The sequence below is a fragment of the Rhinoderma darwinii genome, chromosome 2 (assembly GCF_050947455.1).
Source record: "Rhinoderma darwinii isolate aRhiDar2 chromosome 2, aRhiDar2.hap1, whole genome shotgun sequence".
NCBI classification, from domain to species: domain Eukaryota; kingdom Metazoa; phylum Chordata; class Amphibia; order Anura; family Rhinodermatidae; genus Rhinoderma; species Rhinoderma darwinii.
Genome location: NC_134688.1, coordinates 37,777,325 through 37,799,505, shown reverse-complemented (window position 1 = coordinate 37,799,505; position 22,181 = coordinate 37,777,325). Strand labels below are relative to the sequence as shown.

Genomic DNA, 22,181 nt, shown 5'->3' with positions numbered 1-22,181 from the left:
AATGAGAAAAAAAATCGCTAAACCTACATTTTCTTTGAAGAAATGTTGATTTTAATTTTCACGGCCTACTTCCAATAATTTCTGTAAAAAACCTGTGCGGTCAAAATGCTCACTGTACCCCTAGATAATTTCCTTGAGGTGTGTAGTTTCCCAGATGGGATCACTTTTGGGGGATTTTGACTGTTTTGGTACCGCAAGAGCCCTTCAAACCTGACATGGTGCCTAAAATTTATTCTAACAAAAATAAGGCCCCAAAATCCGCTAGGTGCTCCTTTGCTTCTGAGGCCGATGCTTCAGTCCAGTAGCACGCTACGGCCACATGTGGGATATTTCCTAAAACTGCAGAAACTGGGCAACAAATATTGAGTTGCATTTCTCTGGTAAAACCTTCTGTGTTATAAAAAAAATGTTACTAAAAATTTATTTCTGCAAAAAAATATTAAATTTGTAAATTTCACCTCTACTTTGCTTTAATTCCTGTGACATGTGTAAAGGGTTAAGACATTTTCTAAATGCTGTTTTGAATACTTTGAGGGGTGAAGTTTTTAAAATGGGGTGACTTTTTGGGGGTTTCTAATATATAAGGCCCTAAAAGCCACTTCACAACTGAACTGGCCCCTGTAAAAATAGCCTTTTGAAATTTTCTTGAAAATGTGAGAAATTGCTGCTAAAGTTCTAAGCCTTGTGATGTCATAGAAAAATAAAAGGATGTTCAAAAAACGATGCCAATCTAAAGTAGACATATGGGGGATGTTAATTAGCAACAATTTTGTGTGGTATAACTGCCTGTCTTACAAGCAGATACATTTAAATTGAGAAAAATGCTAATTTTTGCAATTTTTCGCTAAATTTTGGTGTTTTTCACAATTAAATACTGAACATATCGAGCAAATTTTGCCAGTAACTTAAAGTCCAATGTGTCACGAGAAAACAATCTCAGAATCGCTTGGATAGGTGAAAGCATTCCGGAGTTATTACCACATAAAGTGACACATGTCAGATTTGAAAAATGAGGCTCGGTCAGGAAGGTCAAAAGTGGCTAAAGAGGGAAGGGGTTAAAGATGTTAGTGCTTTATTAAAAACGTTTGGATTAATTTGTGTGTTTGTGTGTTACTTTTTTTTATTTTTACACTTTTTCTTCCCTATGGGGGCTGCCATTTTTTTTTCCATTTCTGTATGTGTCGATTAACGACACATACAGACATGGAATACGGCAGCTCCAGTCCCATAGGGACTGCGAACGGGGCCCGTTCCATCCACTATCATGTACGCCGCTGTGTGGGAACGGCGCATGCGCCGCTCCCACACAGTTCAATTTGAAATGCGCGCCGTCCGGCGCCATTTTCCTGTGGACCGGAAGTCGCAGCCGGACAGTAATATTACTACTTCCGGTCGCGGCTTCCGGACTTGTGCACATGGAGCAGTGGCCGCAGACGGAGCGGATGGACCGGAGGGAGCGGCGGCGACTGGAGCAGGTAAGGGATTTCTATGTATGTTTGTGTTTCAGTGTGTGTTTACTACTGTATGTAAACCTACTACAATGTGTGCTAGCTCAAAAAATGGCGACACACAGTGTAGGAGGTTAGACCGTTCAAACCCCTCGTTTCTCCCGGCACTAGCCAGGATAAAGGAGGGGGGGATTCTGAGAGCTCACTAGAGCGAGGGATTTTTACCCAATTTTGCAGCATAAAGCAATGTGGTTGCTTTACCACATGCAATGCTGCAATTTTGGGAATGGCTCCATCTAGTGACCAGCAATGGAAAATATTATAAATTAGAATCCAATTGAATCCAATTTATAATATTTTCTGACTCGTGAAAAAAAAATAAAAAAATTAGAACAATGTTTAATCACCTACACACTAATTGTTTAACTAAAAAAAACAAAACATGTTTTGCTGGCAACACATTCCCTTTAAGGGGGCTATATAAACACGACCGTGAAAAAAAAGTCAGTCAACAACGAATCAACCGTCAGTTTTTCGTGGCTGTTTTGCATCAATGTGTCTCAAAAATTTGAATCCATTTCCAGGCCGTCTGACCGTTTTTAACAGCCATTTGCCATCCGTTTTTCATGTACGTTAATAAAATGGATGAATTTTATTTGTTAGTGTTTTTGTCCCAACCCCCTGAAAACACCGCAGTGCCCATGTATATAGTGATGCCGCAATACCACTGTAGATAGTGCCACATTGCCCACATAGATAGTGCCCACTGTAAATAGTGCCATAGTGCCCACATACTGCCACAGTACTCCCTGTAGATAATGCCCACATGGTGCCACACACAGCACCCATGTAGATAGTGCCAGTGTCCCCTGTAGATAGTGTCAATATAATGCCACAGTACCCATGTAGATAGTGACACACCCCCTGTATATAGCACCCCCTTGTAAATAGCAACATCCCCCCTGTATTTAGCAGTATCCCCGCTGCAGATAGCACCCCCCCCCCCATAAATGGTACCCCCTTCCTGTAAATAGCACCACTGTAGATCCCTGTAGGAGCGGAATCCCTCTGACCGAAGAGTTCGCTCCTACAGGAAGCCCCTGATGTCTCTGTCCATATATGGACAGTGACGTCAGGGGTTAACTCTAAAAGTGGAATCCCCTGCCAGAGCGGGGATTCCGCTCCAGGAGTAGCCCCTGACGTCACCGACCATGTATGGATAGTGACACCAGGGGCTTCTCCAGTAGCAGAATCCTGACACAGAGCGATCTGACACCAGGGATTCCGCTCCTAGAGAGAGCCGCTTACGTGATTGTCCATATATGGATAGTGATACCAGGGGCATCTCCTGTAGCAGAATCCCCGGCCAGTGTGTCGGCCGGGGATTCCTCTCCTAGAGGGAGCCACTAACGTCACTATCCAAATGTTCCTCTATAGAAGCGGAATCCCTGGCCAGTGCGATCTGATACTGGGGATTCCGCTCCTATACTCAGTTCAGGTGGCGGTATCTAGAGTGAGGGGGTGCGATGCTATCTACAGCGGGGGGGGGGGGTTGCCATCTGCAGGGGGAGGTGGCACGATCTACAGTGGGGACAGAGAGACGAGACGGCGGGGGCTCCCTCTAGGTGGGCAATCCTCGGCCAGGGAGCTGGCCGGGGATTCCGATGCTGGAGGGAGCTTAGGTGGCGCTATCTACAGAGGGTTTTGCGCTGCCTACAGGGGGTTGTGGGTGGCACGATCTACAGTGGGGGGTGTATGCCGGGGCTCTCAAAGCCCCAGCCGGCGGAGTGCAGTGCTGCTCACACTGAAGCAGCACTGCACACATTAAACCCGTTCCAGGCTGTCAACGTTTATACACGTGCTAACTGCATGGGGCATCGGCAGTTAGAACGTATATAGTCGTATGAAGGGGTTAACATTGTTTTCTAGTTTGTTTTATTAAAAATAAATAAAAATTACATTAAAAAAATAGCAATAATGCTAATATTAAAGCGGCTATTAACCCAGCCCTGGTCTCTTCATAGTTTCAGGCTGCTGTTCTGTCCCTCCCCATGCTTTACAGCTCTGTTTTTTTAATTGGGTGCTGTGTATAATCACAAGCCCAACACTATCTCATCGGGTACATAGAAAGCATTCCCTTACAGCGGAGACTGTACAATTATAAACCACAAACAACTAACCCACCAATGTGAAATAAGGGATCAGGTTACAGTCTCATATTTACGGAGCTAAATAACCATTACTAAGAGGCGTCTGGAGATCTGCTGTAGCCTCTGTTCATACTAGGGTTTGAGCTGAGCAATTAATCAAATTATTATGGGGGCCTGACAATTCTGTTTCTGAACAGAACCACCAGATCGATTTTATTTACTATGGCAAACACTGCGCCATACCGTACAGAGAAGTTGTTCCTGCTCCTCCACACACTACTGGTAGGTAATGCGTCATTAGGCAGAGGAGCGTCTCTTACTGTAGTTAGGAGGTAGCTCGGCCACCAATCCCCGCCACAGCCCGCCACCTATGTTATTAACAAGAGACAGTTGGGAAGAGCTCATCAGCTCATCAGTTTAACCAGCCTCCAGTCCCAACCGTCCCGCCATGATTAAGACCGGCCGCAGCCCGCTGCTTGTTAACAAGTGGAGTGAGGAGATCCGTCTCACAGTTCAAAGCCCTAAATACCGACTTAGGCTGGGTTCACACGGAGGTTTTTACAGGCAGAAATTCTGCCTCAAAATTTAGTTTTGAAGTTTGAGGCAGATTTTCCTCTGCCTGCACGCCGATTTTCGCGGCTTTTGTCGCAGCGTTTTTCGGCCACGGCCATTGAGCGCCGCGGGCATAAAACTCAGCGAAATACGCTTTCTCTGCCTCCCATTGATGTCAATGGGAGGTCAGGGGCGTAAACGCCCGAAGATAGGGCATGTCCCTTCTTTCTCCCGTGAGACGGTTTTACCGCTCGCGGGAAAAAGATGCCTCCCGTTGAAATCAATGGGAGGCATTTTTGGCCGGTTTTTGACGAGTTTTGTGGCGCGGTTTCCGCGTCAAAAAAATAGTCGAAAAACTGTGTGAACATACCCTAAAGTGGTCGAAATACAACCAAATGTTTTAAAACGATGCTGGATTGCAATTGTACCGATGTAGATATGCGACTGAGCAGAGCTGGTACATTATTTATTTAACGCCATGTTCAAGTTTGGGGGCAAGAAAAGTCACAGGAACATGTTAAATCTCAGCCAAAATTGATCACAACTAGAATGGAAGTGAAGGATGCTAAACCTGTGCAAGTAAATACTGTGCATGGTCTCCTGCTATCAGTCATTTCAGGCTGGAGAGCGGTGGACTAGAGGGATCAGTGACAAGAAGTGCAGAAACCACCTTGCTCCATTCTCTAGTATAAACGCTGCCATTGGCCAGTCCGCAGCCTGGCATAAACGCTGCCATTGGATAGGCCGCCGTCTGGCGTGGACGCTGCCGCCGGTCAGTCCGCCGTCTGGCGTGGACGCTGCCGCCGGTCAGTCCGCCGTCTGGCGTGGACGCTGCCGCCGGTCAGTCCGCCGTCTGGCGTGGACGCTGCCGCCGGTCAGTCCGCCGTCTGGCGTGGACGCTGCCGCCGGTCAGTCCGCCGTCTGGCGTGGACGCTGCCGCCGGTCAGTCCGCCGTCTGGCGTAAAGGCTGCCGCCGGTCAGTCCGCCGTCTGGCGTAAAGGCTGCCGCCGGTCAGTCCGCCGTCTGGCGTGGACGCTGCGGCCGGTCAGTCCGCCGTCTGGCGTGGAGGCTGCGGCCGGTCAGTCCGCCGTAGAGGCTGCGGCCGGTCAGTCCGGCGTAGAGGCTGCGGCCGGTCAGTCCGCCGTAGAGGCTGCGGCCGGTCAGTCCGCCGTAGAGGCTGCGGCCGGTCAGTCCGCCGTAGAGGCTGCGGCCGGTCAGTCCGCCGTAGAGGCTGCGGCCGGTCAGTCCGCCGTAGAGGCTGCGGCCGGTCAGTCCGCCGTAGAGGCTGCGGCCGGTCAGTCCGCCGTAGAGGCTGCGGCCGGTCAGTCCGCCGTAGAGGCTGCGGCCGGTCAGTCCGCCGTAGAGGCTGCGGCCGGTCAGTCCGCCGTAGAGGCTGCGGCCGGTCAGTCCGCCGTCTGGCGTCGAGGCTGCGGCCGGTCAGTCCGCCGTCGAGGCTGCGGCCGGTCAGTCCGCCGTCGAGGCTGCGGCCGGTCAGTCCGCCGTCGAGGCTGCGGCCGGTCAGTCCGCCGTCGAGGCTGCGGCCGGTCAGTCCGCCGTCGAGGCTGCGGCCGGTCAGTCCGCCGTCGAGGCTGCGGCCGGTCAGTCCGCCGTCGAGGCTGCGGCCGGTCAGTCCGCCGTCGAGGCTGCGGCCGGTCAGTCCGCCGTCTGGCGTAAAGGCTGCGGCCGGTCAGTCCGCCGTCTGGCGTAAAGGCTGCGGCCGCTCAGTCCGCCGTCTGGCGTAAAGGCTGCGGCCGCTCAGTCCGCCGTCTGGCGTAAAGGCTGCGGCCGCTCAGTCCGCCGTCTGGCGTAAAGGCTGCGGCCGCTCAGTCCGCCGTCTGGCGTAAAGGCTGCGGCCGCTCAGTCCGCCGTCTGGCGTAAAGGCTGCGGCCGCTCAGTCCGCCGTCTGGCGTAAAGGCTGCGGCCGCTCAGTCCGCCGTCTGGCGTAAAGGCTGCGGCCGCTCAGTCCGCCGTCTGGCGTAAAGGCTGCGGCCGCTCAGTCCGCCGTCTGGCGTAAAGGCTGCGGCCGCTCAGTCCGCCGTCTGGCGTAAAGGCTGCGGCCGCTCAGTCCGCCGTCTGGCGTAAAGGCTGCGGCCGCTCAGTCCGCCGTCTGGCGTAAAGGCTGCGGCCGCTCAGTCCGCCGTCTGGCGTAAAGGCTGCGGCCGCTCAGTCCGCCGTCTGGCGTAAAGGCTGCGGCCGCTCAGTCCGCCGTCTGGCGTAAAGGCTGCGGCCGCTCAGTCCGCCGTCTGGCGTAAAGGCTGCGGCCGCTCAGTCCGCCGTCTGGCGTAAAGGCTGCGGCCGCTCAGTCCGCCGTCTGGCGTAAAGGCTGCGGCCGCTCAGTCCGCCGTCTGGCGTAAAGGCTGCGGCCGCTCAGTCCGCCGTCTGGCGTAAAGGCTGCGGCCGCTCAGTCCGCCGTCTGGCGTAAAGGCTGCGGCCGCTCAGTCCGCCGTCTGGCGTAAAGGCTGCGGCCGCTCAGTCCGCCGTCTGGCGTAAAGGCTGCGGCCGCTCAGTCCGCCGTCTGGCGTAGACGCTGCGGCCGGTCAGTCCGCCGTCTGGCATAAAGGCTGCGGCCGGTCAGTCCGCCGTCTGGCATAAAGGCTGCGGCCGGTCAGTCCGCCGTCTGGCATAAAGGCTGCGGCCGGTCAGTCCGCCGTCTGGCATAAAGGCTGCGGCCGGTCAGTCCGCCGTCTGGCATAAAGGCTGCTGCCGGTCAGTCCGCCGCCTGGCATAAAGGCTGCGGCCGGTCAGTCCGCCGTCTGGCGTAGACGCTGCGGCCGGTCAGTCCGCCGTCTGGCGTAGACGCTGCGGCCGGTCAGTCCGCCGTCTGGCGTAGACGCTGCGGCCGGTCAGTCCGCCGTCTGGCGTAGACGCTGCGGCCGGTCAGTCCGCCGTCTGGGGTAGACGCTGCGGCCGGTCAGTCCGCCGTCTGGGGTAGACGCTGCGGCCGGTCAGTCCGCCGTCTGGGGTAGACGCTGCGGCCGGTCAGTCCGCCGTCTGGCATAAAGGCTGCGGCCGGTCAGTCCGCCGTCTGGCATAAAGGCTGCGGCCGGTCAGTCCGCCGTCTGGCATAAAGGCTGCGGCCGGTCAGTCCGCCGTCTGGCATAAAGGCTGCGGCCGGTCAGTCCGCCGTCTGGCATAAAGGCTGCGGCCGGTCAGTCCGCCGTCTGGCATAAAGGCTGCGGCCGGTCAGTCCGCCGTCTGGCATAAAGGCTGCGGCCGGTCAGTCCGCCGTCTGGCATAAAGGCTGCGGCCGGTCAGTCCGCCGTCTGGCATAAAGGCTGCGGCCGGTCAGTCCGCCGTCTGGCATAAAGGCTGCGGCCGGTCAGTCCGCCGTCTGGCATAAAGGCTGCGGCCGGTCAGTCCGCCGTCTGGCATAAAGGCTGCGGCCGGTCAGTCCGCCGTCTGGCATAAAGGCTGCGGCCGGTCAGTCCGCCGTCTGGCATAAAGGCTGCGGCCGGTCAGTCCGCCGTCTGGCATAAAGGCTGCGGCCGGTCAGTCCGCCGTCTGGCATAAAGGCTGCGGCCGGTCAGTCCGCCGTCTGGCATAAAGGCTGCGGCCGGTCAGTCCGCCGTCTGGCATAAAGGCTGCGGCCGGTCAGTCCGCCGTCTGGCATAAAGGCTGCGGCCGGTCAGTCCGCCGTCTGGCATAAAGGCTGCGGCCGGTCAGTCCGCCGTCTGGCATACAGGCTGCGGCCGGTCAGTCCGCCGTCTGGCATAAAGGCTGCGGCCGGTCAGTCCGCCGTCTGGCATACAGGCTGCGGCCGGTCAGTCCGCCGTCTGGCATAAAGGCTGCGGCCGGTCAGTCCGCCGTCTGGCATAAAGGCTGCGGCCGGTCAGTCCGCCGTCTGGCATAAAGGCTGCGGCCGGTCAGTCCGCCGTCTGGCATAAAGGCTGCGGCCGGTCAGTCCGCCGTCTGGCATAAAGGCTGCGGCCGGTCAGTCCGCCGTCTGGCATAAAGGCTGCGGCCGGTCAGTCCGCCGTCTGGCATAAAGGCTGCGGCCGGTCAGTCCGCCGTCTGGCATAAAGGCTGCGGCCGGTCAGTCCGCCGTCTGGCATAAAGGCTGCGGCCGGTCAGTCCGCCGTCTGGCATAAAGGCTGCGGCCGGTCAGTCCGCCGTCTGGCATAAAGGCTGCGGCCGGTCAGTCCGCAGTCTGGCATAAAGGCTGCGGCCGGTCAGTCCGCCGCCTGGCATAAAGGCTGCGGCCGGTCAGTCCGCCGCCTGGCATAAAGGCTGCGGCCGGTCAGTCCGCCGCCTGGCATAAAGGCTGCGGCCGGTCAGTCCGCCGCCTGGCATAAAGGCTGCGGCCGGTCAGTCCGCCGCCTGGCATAAAGGCTGCGGCCGGTCAGTCCGCCGCCTGGCATAAAGGCTGCGGCCGGTCAGTCCGCCGCCTGGCATAAAGGCTGCGGCCGGTCAGTCCGCCGCCTGGCATAAAGGCTGCGGCCGGTCAGTCCGCCGCCTGGCATAAAGGCTGCGGCCGGTCAGTCCGCCGTCTGGCATAAAGGCTGCGGCCGGTCAGTCCGCCGTCTGGCATAAAGGCTGCGGCCGGTCAGTCCGCCGTCTGGCATAAAGGCTGCGGCCGGTCAGTCCGCCGTCTGGCATAAAGGCTGCTGCCGGTCAGTCCGCCGCCTGGCATAAAGGCTGCGGCCGGTCAGTCCGCCGTCTGGCATAAACGCTGCTGCCGGTCAGTCCGCCGTCTGGCATAAACGCTGCTGCCGGTCAGTCCGCCGTCTGGCATAAACGCTGCTGCCGGTCAGTCCGCCGTCTGGCATAAAAGCTACTGCCGGTCAGTCCGCCGTCTGGCATAAAAGCTACTGCCGGTCAGTCCGCCGTCTGGCATAAAAGCTGCTGCCGGTCAGTCCGCCGTCTGGCAAAAACGCTGCTGCCGGTCAGTCCGCCGTCTAATATAAACCCTGCTGCCGGTCAGTCCGCCGTCTAATATAAACCCTGCTGCCGGTCAGTCCGCCGTCTAATATAAACCCTGCTGCCGGTCAGTCCGCCGTCTAATATAAACCCTGCTGCCGGTCAGTCCGCCGTCTAATATAAACCCTGCTGCCGGTCAGTCCGCCGTCTAATATAAACCCTGCTGCCGGTCGGTCCGCCGTGTAATATAAACCCGGCTGCCGGTCGGTCCGCCGTGTAATATAAACCCGGCTGCCGGTCAGTCCGCCGTCTAGTATAAACCCTGCTGTCGGTCAGTCCGCCGTCTAGTATAAACCCTGCTGCCGGTCAGTCCACCGTCTAGTATAAACCCTGCTGCCGGTCAGTCCGCCGTCTAGTATAAACGCTGCTGCCGGTCAGTCCACCATCTAGTATAAACGCTGCTGCCACCTGTCAGTCCACCGTCTAGTATAAACGCTGCTGCCACCTGTCAGTCCACCGTCTAGTATAAACGCTGCTGCCACCTGTCAGTTCACAGTCTAGTGTAAACACTGTAGAGAGGTGGTCCACAGTCTAGTGTAAACGCTTCCGCCGGTCAGTCCATAGTCTAATCTAAGCACTGCAGTCAGTTGGTCCACAGTCTAGTGTAAATGTCGAACAGTCCAGTTTAGTGTGGACACTGCCGCTGGTCAGTCCACAGTCTAGTGTAAATGCTGCCACTGGTCAGTCCACAGTCTTATGTAAACACTGTGGACAATCATGGCTTCCTTTTATCCAAATGGCGGATCAAAAATGACACGGATAGACCGCATTCAAGTTAATGCGGTCCAAGTCCCAATGGCTAGAACAACATTACCAGGAGGAATACCTGATATTCAAGACTGGAGATTACACTGCGCATTTCCACAAGTCCATCCTTCCATCGCGGTTGTTGACGGAGCAAATCAATATTCATGAGAGAAACAACCTGTAAAAAGAATACATTTACTTACACAAATTACAGTAATGACTTTATAAAATATCTGAATAGGGAATTATTATTTTCTAATTTATTTCATTTACTTGGCCTATGCAGATAAGGGATTCAGTCTGCACAGCAAATAAAACCCAGTAACACCTCAAGTGAATGGGAGGAAGCTGTAATACTGTGCACCGCCACTACGGCTGTGACGGCTTTGTGTCGTGCTAAGCTGTGTATGCATTGAAATGGAAGCAGTGCTCGTAGCTGCCAACGCTTCAAACAGCTGGTTGGTGGGTGTGCCAACCGATCAGATATTGATGGCCTATGCTAAGGATAGGCCATCAATTTGATTTCAAACAGAGAACTCCTTTAACTATAAAATTTGCTGTGTTGCCTGTTGACATAACCTTTGTTTTTTTCTTATTTAACTGCAGGCCCATCTTTTCACTCTTTACTCTTTCACATTTTACATTCCTTATAAGGGTTTTTAGGTTTTCTTGGATTCTGTACGAATGAAACAAAAAATAAAAAAATAGTGAAATGTTCCTTCGGATGCCGTGCATCGTGACATGTTCCATTGGATGTATGGAGCTTTTCTCCCATAGAAGAATTGTTTCTAAGGGAATAGTGCTCCGTACATTCGGCACATGATGGAGCATTGTACGGTGGCATACGGAGTCCCTATAGCTCTGAAATTTGAAGCTCTACAGTAATTCAGCGCTGTACAGCCTCTGAAACATCTGCATGAGGCCTAAAGGCTGTAGGAATTTTGGAAGGGGATAAATCCAATCTACCTTTCTAAAACATCCCCTAAACCTTTCCTATTTCTCTGTGTAATGAGTATGTCCTAGATTGTGACCGTTCCATTTGGATCTAAATTCCATTACCATACTATGCAACTCCCTAAGAGCACCCGAAACGTGAACACGTTAGTCTTTATCTTATATCCCTGTAATTCATACACACGCGGTACATAGAATGCAGTTCAGCGAATGACTACACCAGAATTTTTACCTTTTCACAGAAGTCAGTATGTTTCTTCCTGAGCTTCCGGTTTTCAGTAGAAAGTTGTTCTGCTGCGCTTTGTAGCTTCTCAATATAACTCTGAAGTTCTTTAGGACTGCCCCAAGTTATAAGCGTTTTGTGGCCAGATTCATCAGAGCTTGACTTAGAACTCTAGCAAAGGATGAAAACAAGAATATTTTAAGAGAATGGGAGAGGTACCTACTCAAATACAGATACCGCCAACATAATCTAATGTAGTTGGGGGCCTTAGGAGTGTTGATTTCAGCATGACCAATCCTTTGTGCCAATGAACGATAAACCATTGTCAAGGGTCTGCTGCAAATAAGATGGTCTCCTTCTCCTCACTGGAATAAACACGTACACTTGGTCGAGTCGAGTCTACCTATTTATGGGGAGGTCGAGGGTGATAGCTGGCCAGAGAAAAGTCTATTGTGCAACATATAAGACGCTCACCTTTATTATATGCTCAAATGCCAATGCGGACTTTAACATCATTGGTCTTTGACTCTGAATCATCTGCTGGTCTATTGTGTTGTAGAAATGGGCAACCTAAAAACAGAAAAAATGATAGAAAGTTCTTATAATAATGATATTATCAGGGGTTACTTCTCCTGACACTCTCTTCTCTCATTCACTGCTGTCACAGATATAGCACCCAGTATCGAAATTTATACACATGCATCCGAGAACGGATATTTTTGTTTAGTCTTAATTAAATATTTTTTGCTACGTTTTTTAATAAAATCATAGACTTTGCTGCATGTTGCAAATGTTCAAGTAAAGAAAATACATTGATCAGTGGTATTTGCAACTCGAACATGTTTTACGGGACCAGCTTTAAAAGATTTGTTGTTTTTTTTCCAACGGTCAAAATAAAAATTTGTTTTGCAATGTATATGATTGACTGAGCGGTGTCCTAAAAATGGTAGAGAGAAAAAAACCATCCTGACTATAGAGCAAGACCAAATAAAGTGCCATAGCAAACCTGCTTAAGAATTACGGCTTGCTTGTAGAATGTCTGCGCAGTTTTTGAGGCTTGCTGGATTTTAGCTGGAACTGCTAATCCAAGTGCGGACAACTGGCGGACCTCACGCAGCAGAGTTACCAACCGATCGGAATAGTGAATTTTCAATGCTCCACTAGAGTGGTCCAATTCCATTACCTGACTGTTTGGCTGTATGCTAAGTAAAAATCAAAAAAAGAAATGAAAGTATTGAGGATTGCATGTCAGAAAGGAAAAATGTAAAAAAATACGACAAGAATAAACCGCATGTAATGGATACTAGCGAATATTAAAAGACTTCAGGACAGTTTGTTAATCTGTATCTAATCTTTACTATACAAGGGCCTGTTTACACCTGGGTCAGAGGAGAACAACGAACAGACCGGAAGCGCCAGTTCAGCTGTACGCACGACATAACCCATTGACTTTAATGGGTGCTGTCGGATTTCCGTCAGGGTGTCTGTGGTTTTACAGGAAAAAATAGTGCCCCATGCTCCGCTATTGTTTGCGGTATTTTCGGCCGGATCTGTGACGGAGGGTCCTAACGGAGACTCCAATGCAGATGTGGACAGAATCAGCACTTCCAGTATCCTCGCTGTCCTTCTGATGGAGCAGAACTACAGAAATACTGTACCCGAATTTAGAGTACCCTTCTCTGACAGATACAGCCCGGCTACTCTGCACGGACGGCTACAGATGCCAGGTTTTTTTTTTATTTCTATTTTCATCTCATTGATAGAGAACTTACAAAACGTCTCATATTCAGTGCTGGTGCATTCTTTGTTATTGGTTCTTTACCTATTTGCACAATGAATATCTCTTGATTAAATATAAAGATCTTTTTCCAGTTACTAACCTAAGGGTTGGCCACCCCAAAACCTTCTTTACTTTTCTAATAGCAAGACAATTCATATCGTTCTGCACTAGAGAAGGTTGGGGGTTTCTAAACACGATTCTATATGTACATCATAAATAGAACTTATTTCTATAAAAATAAAAGTAGAAAGATTTCTTACCAAAATCCTGATTTAGGATCTGATAAACCAGACTGAATTTCTCTTGACCACTCACTAAATTGTTCTTGCTCATATTCTCTGAATTGTTCCAGTTGTCCGCCAGTGTCTTTGTGAAAGGTTTGAAACCCAGACAGATCTGACAGAAGAGTTTCAGCGATCTTCACCGAATCCTCCACCTTTCGTTGACAGGAAAAAGACCGAGGCCTCAAGCTCAGAGTATGCAAGTATATATATAAATAAAAATGTGAAATGTAAAGTATCTTGTCAAAGACCCCTTAAAAAGGTATGCAGAGGAAATGTAGCATTACATGAATGGCCATGTAATTCATGGATGACCCCCTACTATATCCATATGCCCCAGGGGGTTTATGGACGAAGTGCTTATTATGAGACAACCCAATTAAAGGAAGAATCTGCACAAACTGTATACACTATGTTATGCCAATGCAGGGGTCATTGGCAGCTCTTCTAGTCAAGTGGTTGTCCGATGTAAATCATTTATCACCAATCCACAGAATATGATTGCAGCAGGAGTACGAGGGTCCCATGTCCCCCATTTAAATGGAGAATTCATCTCGCATGTGCACTAATGCTCCATTCATTATCTATGGGACGGACAGAAATAGCAGAGTACAGCGCTCGGCTATCTCCATCACTCCCATAAAGAATGTACTATTTTGTATATTGGCTTTATGGCAAACCCCGGCATTTTGGATTGATACGACTATCATCATTACTACTACTATAGATTATTGACATCATGTATATGTATCATATTGCACATAGCTATTTGGAGTGTTGCTGATACTGTTCCGCCATCCTGCCCTGTGATATTTATATCAGGATAATATTTCATTTGTTTGATTATGTACTGTATATAAAATAAAGATTCAATTATCAATTATTGTGGGCATAGGAGATTAGTTTTGTAGGTTTTTAGAAGGTTTGAGCATACAACTCATTGGAATTTTCTAGTTTGGTCATTTAGGTGCATATGCCTATGTAGGGGGTGAGGTGGGGGCGTAGGACACAGGGATTCTCTTTGGTGTTCTTTGAATATCCGTCTCATGCTTGACGCTCTCTGGCCATGCTCAGAGGGTTTCTTTAAATTCTAGGTTGTGTTGTGAAAACTTGTGTAAAAATAACTGCAGAATTGGGATCTGCACAATCTTTCCACTGGTAGTATACACTAGGCGATCTCCTATTCTAAGCATATAGATGGCCGGATAATTATTGGGAGCTGGGACAGAGTTCTGCAATTATATTCAGAAATATATTGCTAGGATGAGAAAAGGAAGACTTGTCCTCATCAAAGAAAATGTAATTCTGCTATTCCCCTGGATCCATTCATTGCGGCTGTTAACACATGGAAGAAAAGAAAATGCTTAATCATAATTAGTGCCATGTTTAAAGGTTAGGTGACAATTGATTAGACCCTCCGATTTCGGCGGGACCGGTCAACTATCTAATGTGTATGGGGGATGTTGGGGGGAAAAAAAAAGGATCGGGCATGTTTGATTTGAACATCCTCGGTTCCTTATTTCCTCTTTACCCATTGAAAACACATGAACACCCAGACCGCTCCAAATGTGCAGGTGTATGGGAGAGACAGGAGGAACAGCTGTTAGCGGAACAAGCGTCCAACTATCTAAAGTGCATGGACACCTTTAGGGTATGTGCACATACAAAATTAATAACGTCTGAAAATACAGAGCTATTTTCAAGGGAAAACGGCTCCCGATTTTCAGCCGTTTTTTAATCATGCTCGCGTTTTTCACGGCCGTTTTTGTAGAGTCAATGAAAACGGCTCCAAAAACGGCTCAAGAAGTGACATGCACTTCTTTTTCGCGGGCGTTTTTTTTTTACGCAGTCTTTTTGAAAAACGGCCACGTAAAAAATGCCCCCTTGGAACAGAATGCCATTTTTCCCATTGAAATCAATGGGTAGATGTTTGTAGGCGTTCTGCTTCCGATTTTTCAGCTGTGTTTCGGAACGTTTATGGGCCGAAAAACAGCTGAAAACACTACGTGTGCACATACCCTTAGTCTGCATATGACAGATTTAAATTAGGGAAGTTCAACAGGTCTGGTGCAGATATGGTTCGCTTCATCTTGAAAACTTAGACTAAGTTCAAATCTGCGTCAGAGGATCTTTTAGGAGCCTCCTTCCCAAATCCGGTCAAAAATGGCAGAAGAAATACCACAGACACCCAGACGGAAACCAGATGGAACCCATTACAGTCAATAGGTTCCGTCGGGCAACGTTAGTGTCCGCCATGCAATGGCTCTTCTTTTCCTATGACGTAGATGTGAGGAACACAGATGTGAACCCAGCCTTATCTAGAAGTATAACCTGCCATCTCCGAGCATTGGTGAAGCATTATAGAAACAATACAGTAATCAACTAAACATTTCCAGGGAGAGGTCGCACTAAATTGTTTCCTGCAGAGTAAAAATACTCCTCTTAGCATTTTTAGGAAGTATTTTTATCCGAGAAGGAGTATATCATTAGCGGCAATTCAGTTTAATAGCATATGAAGAGAAACATTGATGTAACTGAAAACACCCCCATGCATTAATATGGAGTTCTAGACATTATGGGGAGATTTTTCTAAACTAGTGCAAGGCAGAAGTAACGTGGTTGCATATAGCAATGACACACAGGTAAAAGTATATACCTATACATAATACACACAAGTACAGCATATACCTATACATAATACACACAAGTACAGCATATACCTATATATAATACACACAAGTACAGCATATACCTATATATAATACACACAAGTACAGCATATACCTATATATAATACACACAAGTACAGCATATACCTATATATAATACACACAAGTACAGCATATACCTATATATAATACACACAAGTACAGCATATACCTATATATAATACACACAAGTACAGCATATACCTATACATAATACACACAAGTACAGCATATACCTATATATAATACACACAAGTACAGCATATACCTATACATAATACACACAAGTACAGCATATACCTATATATAATACACACAAGTACAGCATATACCTATATATAATACACACAAGTACAGCATATACCTATATATAATACACACAAGTACAGCATATACCTATACATAATACACACAAGTACAGCATATACCTATATATAATACACACAAGTACAGCATATACCTATATATAATACACACAAGTACAGCATATACATATATATAATACACACAAGTACAGCATATACCTATATATAATACACACAAGTACAGCATATACCTATACATAATACACACAAGTACAGCATATACCTATACATAATACACACAAGTACAGCATATACCTATACATAATACACACAAGTACAGCATATACCTATATATAATACACACAAGTACAGCATATACCTATACATAATACACACAAGTACAGCATATACCTATACATAATACACACAAGTACAGCATATACCTATACATAATACACACAAGTACAGCATATACCTATACATAATACACACAAGTACAGCATATACCTATATATAATACACACAAGTACAGCATATACCTATACATAATACACACAAGTACAGCATATACCTATACATAATACACACAAGTACAGCATATACCTATATATAATACACACAAGTACAGCATATACCTATATATAATACACACAAGTACAGCATATACCTATATATAATACACACAAGTACAGCATATACCTATACATAATACACACAAGTACAGCATATACCTATATATAATACACACAAGTACAGCATATACCTATATATAATACACACAAGTACAGCATATACCTATATATAATACACACAAGTACAGCATATACCTATACATAATACACACAAGTACAGCATATACCTATACATAATACACACAAGTACAGCATATACCTATATATAATACACACAAGTACAGCATATACCTATATATAATACACACAAGTACAGCATATACCTATATATAATACACACAAGTACAGCATATACCTATATATAATACACACAAGTACAGCATATACCTATACATAATACACACAAGTACAGCATATACCTATACATAATACACACAAGTACAGCATATACCTATACATAATACACACAAGTACAGCATATACCTATACATAATACACACAAGTACAGCATATACCTATACATAATACACACAAGTACAGCATATACCTATACATAATACACACAAGTACAGCATATACCTATATATAATACACACAAGTACAGCATATACCTATACATAATACACACAAGTACAGCATATACCTATACATAATACACACAAGTACAGCATATACCTATATATAATACACACAAGTACAGCATATACCTATATATAATACACACAAGTACAGCATATACCTATATATAATACACACAAGTACAGCATATACCTATACATAATACACACAAGTACAGCATATACCTATATATAATACACACAAGTACAGCATATACCTATATATAATACACACAAGTACAGCATATACCTATATATAATACACACAAGTACAGCATATACCTATATATAATACACACAAGTACAGCATATACCTATACATAATACACACAAGTACAGCATATACCTATATATAATACACACAAGTACAGCATATACCTATACATAATACACACAAGTACAGCATATACCTATACATAATACACACAAGTACAGCATATACCTATACATAATACACACAAGTACAGCATATACCTATACATAATACACACAAGTACAGCATATACCTATATATAATACACACAAGTACAGCATATACCTATACATAATACACACAAGTACAGCATATACCTATACATAATACACACAAGTACAGCATATACCTATACATAATACACACAAGTACAGCATATACCTATACATAATACACACAAGTACAGCATATACCTATACATAATACACACAAGTACAGCATATACCTATACATAATACACACAAGTACAGCATATACCTATATATAATACACACAAGTACAGCATATACCTATACATAATACACACAAGTACAGCATATAAAGTGAAGGAAATAAGTATTTGATCCCTTGCTGATTTTGTAAGTTTGCCCACTGTCAAAGACATGAACAGTCTAGAATTTTTAGGCTAGGTTAATTTTACCAGTGAGAGATAGATTACATGAAAAAAAAAAAAAAAAAAGGAAAATCACATTGTCAAAATTATATATATTTATTTGCATTGTGCACAGAGAAATAAGTATTTGATCCCCTACCAACCATTAAGAGTTCAGCCTCCTCCAGACCAGTTACACGCTCCAAATCAACTTGGTGCCTGCATTAAAGACAGCTCTTACATGGTCACCTGTATAAAAGACTCCTGTCCACAGACTCAATTAATCAGTCTGACCCTAACCTCTACAACATGGGCAAGACAAAGAGCTTTCTAAGGATGTCAGGGACAAGATCATAGACCTGCACAAGGCTGGAATGGGCTACAAAACCATAAGTAAGACGCTGGGTGAGAAGGAGACAACTGTTGGTGCAATAGTAAGAAAATGGAAGACATACAAAATGACTGTCAATCGACATCGATCTGGGGCTCCATGCAAAATCTCACCTCGTGGGGTATCCTTGATCCTGAGGAAGGTGAGAGCTCAGCCGAAAGCTACACGGGGGAACTTGTTAATGATCTCAAGGCAGCTGGGACCACTGTCCCCAAGAAAACCATTGGTAACACATTACGCCGTAATGGATTAAAATCCTGCAGTGCCCGCAAGGTCCCCCTGCTCAAGAAGGCACATGTACAGGCCCGTCTGAAGTTTGCAAATGAACATCTGGATGATTCTGAGAGTGATTGGGAGAAGGTGCTGTGGTCAGATGAGACTAAAATTGAGCTCTTTGGCATTAACTCAACTCGCCGTGTTTGGAGGAAGAGAAATGCTGCCTATGACCCAAAGAACACCGTCCCCACTGTCAAGCATGGAGGTGGAAACATTATGTTTTGGGGGTGTTTCTCTGCTAAGGGCACAGGACTACTTCACCGAATCAATGGGAGAATGGATGGAGCCATGTACCGTCAAATCCTGAGTGACAACCTCCTTCCCTCCACCAGCACATTAAAAATGGCTCGTGGCTGGGTCTTCCAGCATGACAATGACCCGAAACATACAGCCAAGGCAACAAAGGAGTGGCTCAAAAAGAAGCACATTAAGGTCATGGAGTGGCCTAGCCAGTCTCCAGACCTTAATCCCATCGAAAACTTATGGAGGGAGCTGAAGATCCGAGTTGCCAAGCGACAGCCTCGAAATCGTAATGATTTACAGATGATCTGCAAAGAGGAGTGGGCCAAAATTCCATCTAACATGTGTGCAAACCTCATCATCAACTACAAAAAACGCCTGACTGCTGTGCTTGCCAACAAGGGTTTTGCCACCAAGTATTAAGTCTTGTTTGCCAAAGGGATCAAATACTTATTTCTCTGTGCACAATGCAAATAAATATATATAATTTTGACAATGTAATTTTCTGTTTTTTTTTTAATATAATCTATCTCTCACTGGTAAAATTAACCTAGCCTAAAAATTCTAGACTGTTCATGTCTTTGACAGTGGGCAAACTTACAAAATCAGCAAGGGATCTAATACTTATTTCCTTCACTGTACCTATATATAATACACACAAGTACAGCATATACCTAGCAAAAATAGGCAGCACTCCACATGTGCATCAAGTGAAAAAAATTTGCTTTTATTCACCCATCAGTAGCCAACGTTTCAGACCCGAACATGGGCCTTTCTTAAACTTGAGAAAGGCGCATGTTGGGGGCTGAAACGTCGCATACTGATGGGTGAATAAAAGCACATTTTTTCACTTGATGCACATGTGGAGTGCTGCCTATTTTTGATGTACCTATTATAGAATACACACAGGTACACTGTGTGTATTATACATAGGTATTTACTGTACCTGTGTGGATTATATAGGCGTATCTACTGTACCTCTGACATAGGTACAGGGTGTAAGTACAGGGTATTTATACACATGTAAAGTGTGGGGAACGGTACAAACCTTTTACCCCTCTCTATCGTAGGGAACACCTCATGTCCGGTGTGATTGGGGTCCTGCATGCTCCTGGTGTGTCCCCCCTTCTATGTTTGTCTATTTGGCTTCCATGTGTTCCCCCCTTCAGGCTGATACACTATGACTGGTAAAGGGGCTGGAAAAGCGCCCTGGTTTCCATGGCGATTGTTGAGGTCAATGCGTGATGGAGCTCCCACTCTGCAGCGAATGGAGAGGGGTCTCCTCCCGAAGTCAGGGGGAAGGAAGCTCTTTGCGGAGCAGCGCCACCACATAAAGAGATGTGAAGCTCCAACAGCCTTATAAGGGTGGGGGAAAGGTTAGGAAGGGAAAGGTGGTTGGAGATTGCAAATATTGTGCTGTGGCTCTGCTCTCCCTCTTCAGCTTAGTTTTCAGTCTCATGCATAGAAATATGCATGAGGCTGATTTTAAATTACACCAATGCCGCCTGCAGAGACATTATCTGTTTCCAGGACTAAGTTAATTAATTTCTTTGGACGAAACATACCTTGAGCTGGAGTTGGCGCACCCACACAATATTATTCACAACCTCGGGCAGGTTCTTGCCCATAAGTGGTCCTGAGGAATCCCCAGGAGAGCCATGGCAACGTGCTTCAAAGTCTGAGTGGATATCTGAGGATGACAGAAAATTAAGAGATTTTCATTAAAGCAACCATGAATTAAAAAACACAAACAAAATAAAAACAAATGGCCTTTTATGGGACACAACACCATGAATATAGGTCTCTGCCACCAGGAAGCGGACACTAGGTATAAGAAAAAGTTGCAATCTTTTCCCCTCCTATACAGGCTATAACCCTTTCACAGGCATCAAGTTAATCAGTTTTAACCTAGTATCTGCTGGAGGCAGACACGACCTGCTTATTAATGTTGTATATCTTTATTTATTTCTCTTTTTTTTTCTTACATGTGGTGATGGAAACCGGGGTCAGACTCATTTTCCTCTCAACTTTGCATTACGTTTGTCTGCTCGTTGAGTCTTGCTCCCAGACCGCCTCATGATGCCCCTGATGCTGTTAGCCAGGATACAGCGCCATCTGAATAGGCCAAGTCTCTCTTCAAGTAGCCCTATCCAGAATGTTACAGTCTATGGTTGCTGTCTGGGTGAGTTTGTCAGCCCCAGCAGGCCTCCTAACCTCAACTCTCCAAGGATTCACTTGAAATGAGGACTGATGTCCCACCATGGGGTAGATCGCACGTGCAAACGAACGAGTAGTTCAACGAACAAGTGTCCCGTGCTGTCACCAGTAAGAACAGCTGGAAACCCGGGTTCCTCTTTCCTAGATCCATTCACCTCCTCTGCAGATGGGCTCCGACTCAGATTCTGAGACAGAGAGTGATTCCGAGCCGGTTACTGCCATGCAGGATCTGATTTGATCCGTGCGAGACGCTTTATCTCAAGAATGAGGATTTGCCTCCTGTCCAGAAGTTTCCTTTGGCCGTCATCAGTGTCAGTCCGTGGTTTTTACTAATCACAGAGAATTTGAGGACACCCTAAACAATGGAAGCCCCTGACAGGCAGTTATCTAGTTCAAAATGGACAGTCTTGCTCTTTACTTTTCCAAAAGATCTGGTAACCAAGTTTCCGGTCTCCCCATCAGTTGATTTACCTATTTTGTGATTTTCTAGGAGTACCACACTTTCACTGTCAGATGCAGCCTCCCTCAGTAATGCCCTGGACAAGAAACTAGACTTGCTCTCCAAGTCGGCCTTTGTGGCAGCCGGTTCTGTGCTTCGTCTGACATTTACTTCTTCTTGGGTCAGCAAGGCCAGCCCTGTTTCGGCTAGACAGCTACATCATGGCATCTCTTTAGGAGTCTAGCCCCAAGACTTGGCAGATCTCGCTTCCCAAGTTCCTATGTGAGGCTTCTCTGGAACAGTCTCATCTAGCTGGAAAGCAGCCGCTAATTCTGTGGCCCTATGTCGATCTTTTTGGCTCAAGACATGGGCAGCCAACACCGCCTCAAAGAAAGCTCTTACTGGTCTTTCTTTCTCTGGAGGTAGACTCTTTGGAAACCATCCAGATGAAATCATCAC

General features: G+C 47.1%; 1 protein-coding gene across 7 annotated transcripts in view; it reads right to left on the bottom strand.

Moving 5' to 3' along the window:
• The window catches only part of DYNC2H1 (dynein cytoplasmic 2 heavy chain 1), a 372,805-nt gene that overhangs the window by 319,875 nt on the left and 30,749 nt on the right, over positions 1-22,181 (bottom strand). For all 7 annotated transcript variants that reach the window (XR_012881305.1, XM_075851543.1, XM_075851542.1 and 4 more), the window contains exons 10-15: positions 20,632-20,756; positions 13,032-13,207; positions 11,998-12,193; positions 11,466-11,561; positions 11,001-11,162; positions 9,894-9,992 (exon numbers count right to left, since the gene is read on the bottom strand). Coding sequence is in view for 6 of the 7 variants with exons in the window: in XM_075851543.1 (XP_075707658.1) it covers positions 9,894-9,992; positions 11,001-11,162; positions 11,466-11,561; positions 11,998-12,193; positions 13,032-13,207; positions 20,632-20,756 (854 nt within the window). In the remaining variant the exon portion in view is untranslated. The remainder of the gene's footprint in view (positions 1-9,893; positions 9,993-11,000; positions 11,163-11,465; positions 11,562-11,997; positions 12,194-13,031; positions 13,208-20,631; positions 20,757-22,181) is intronic.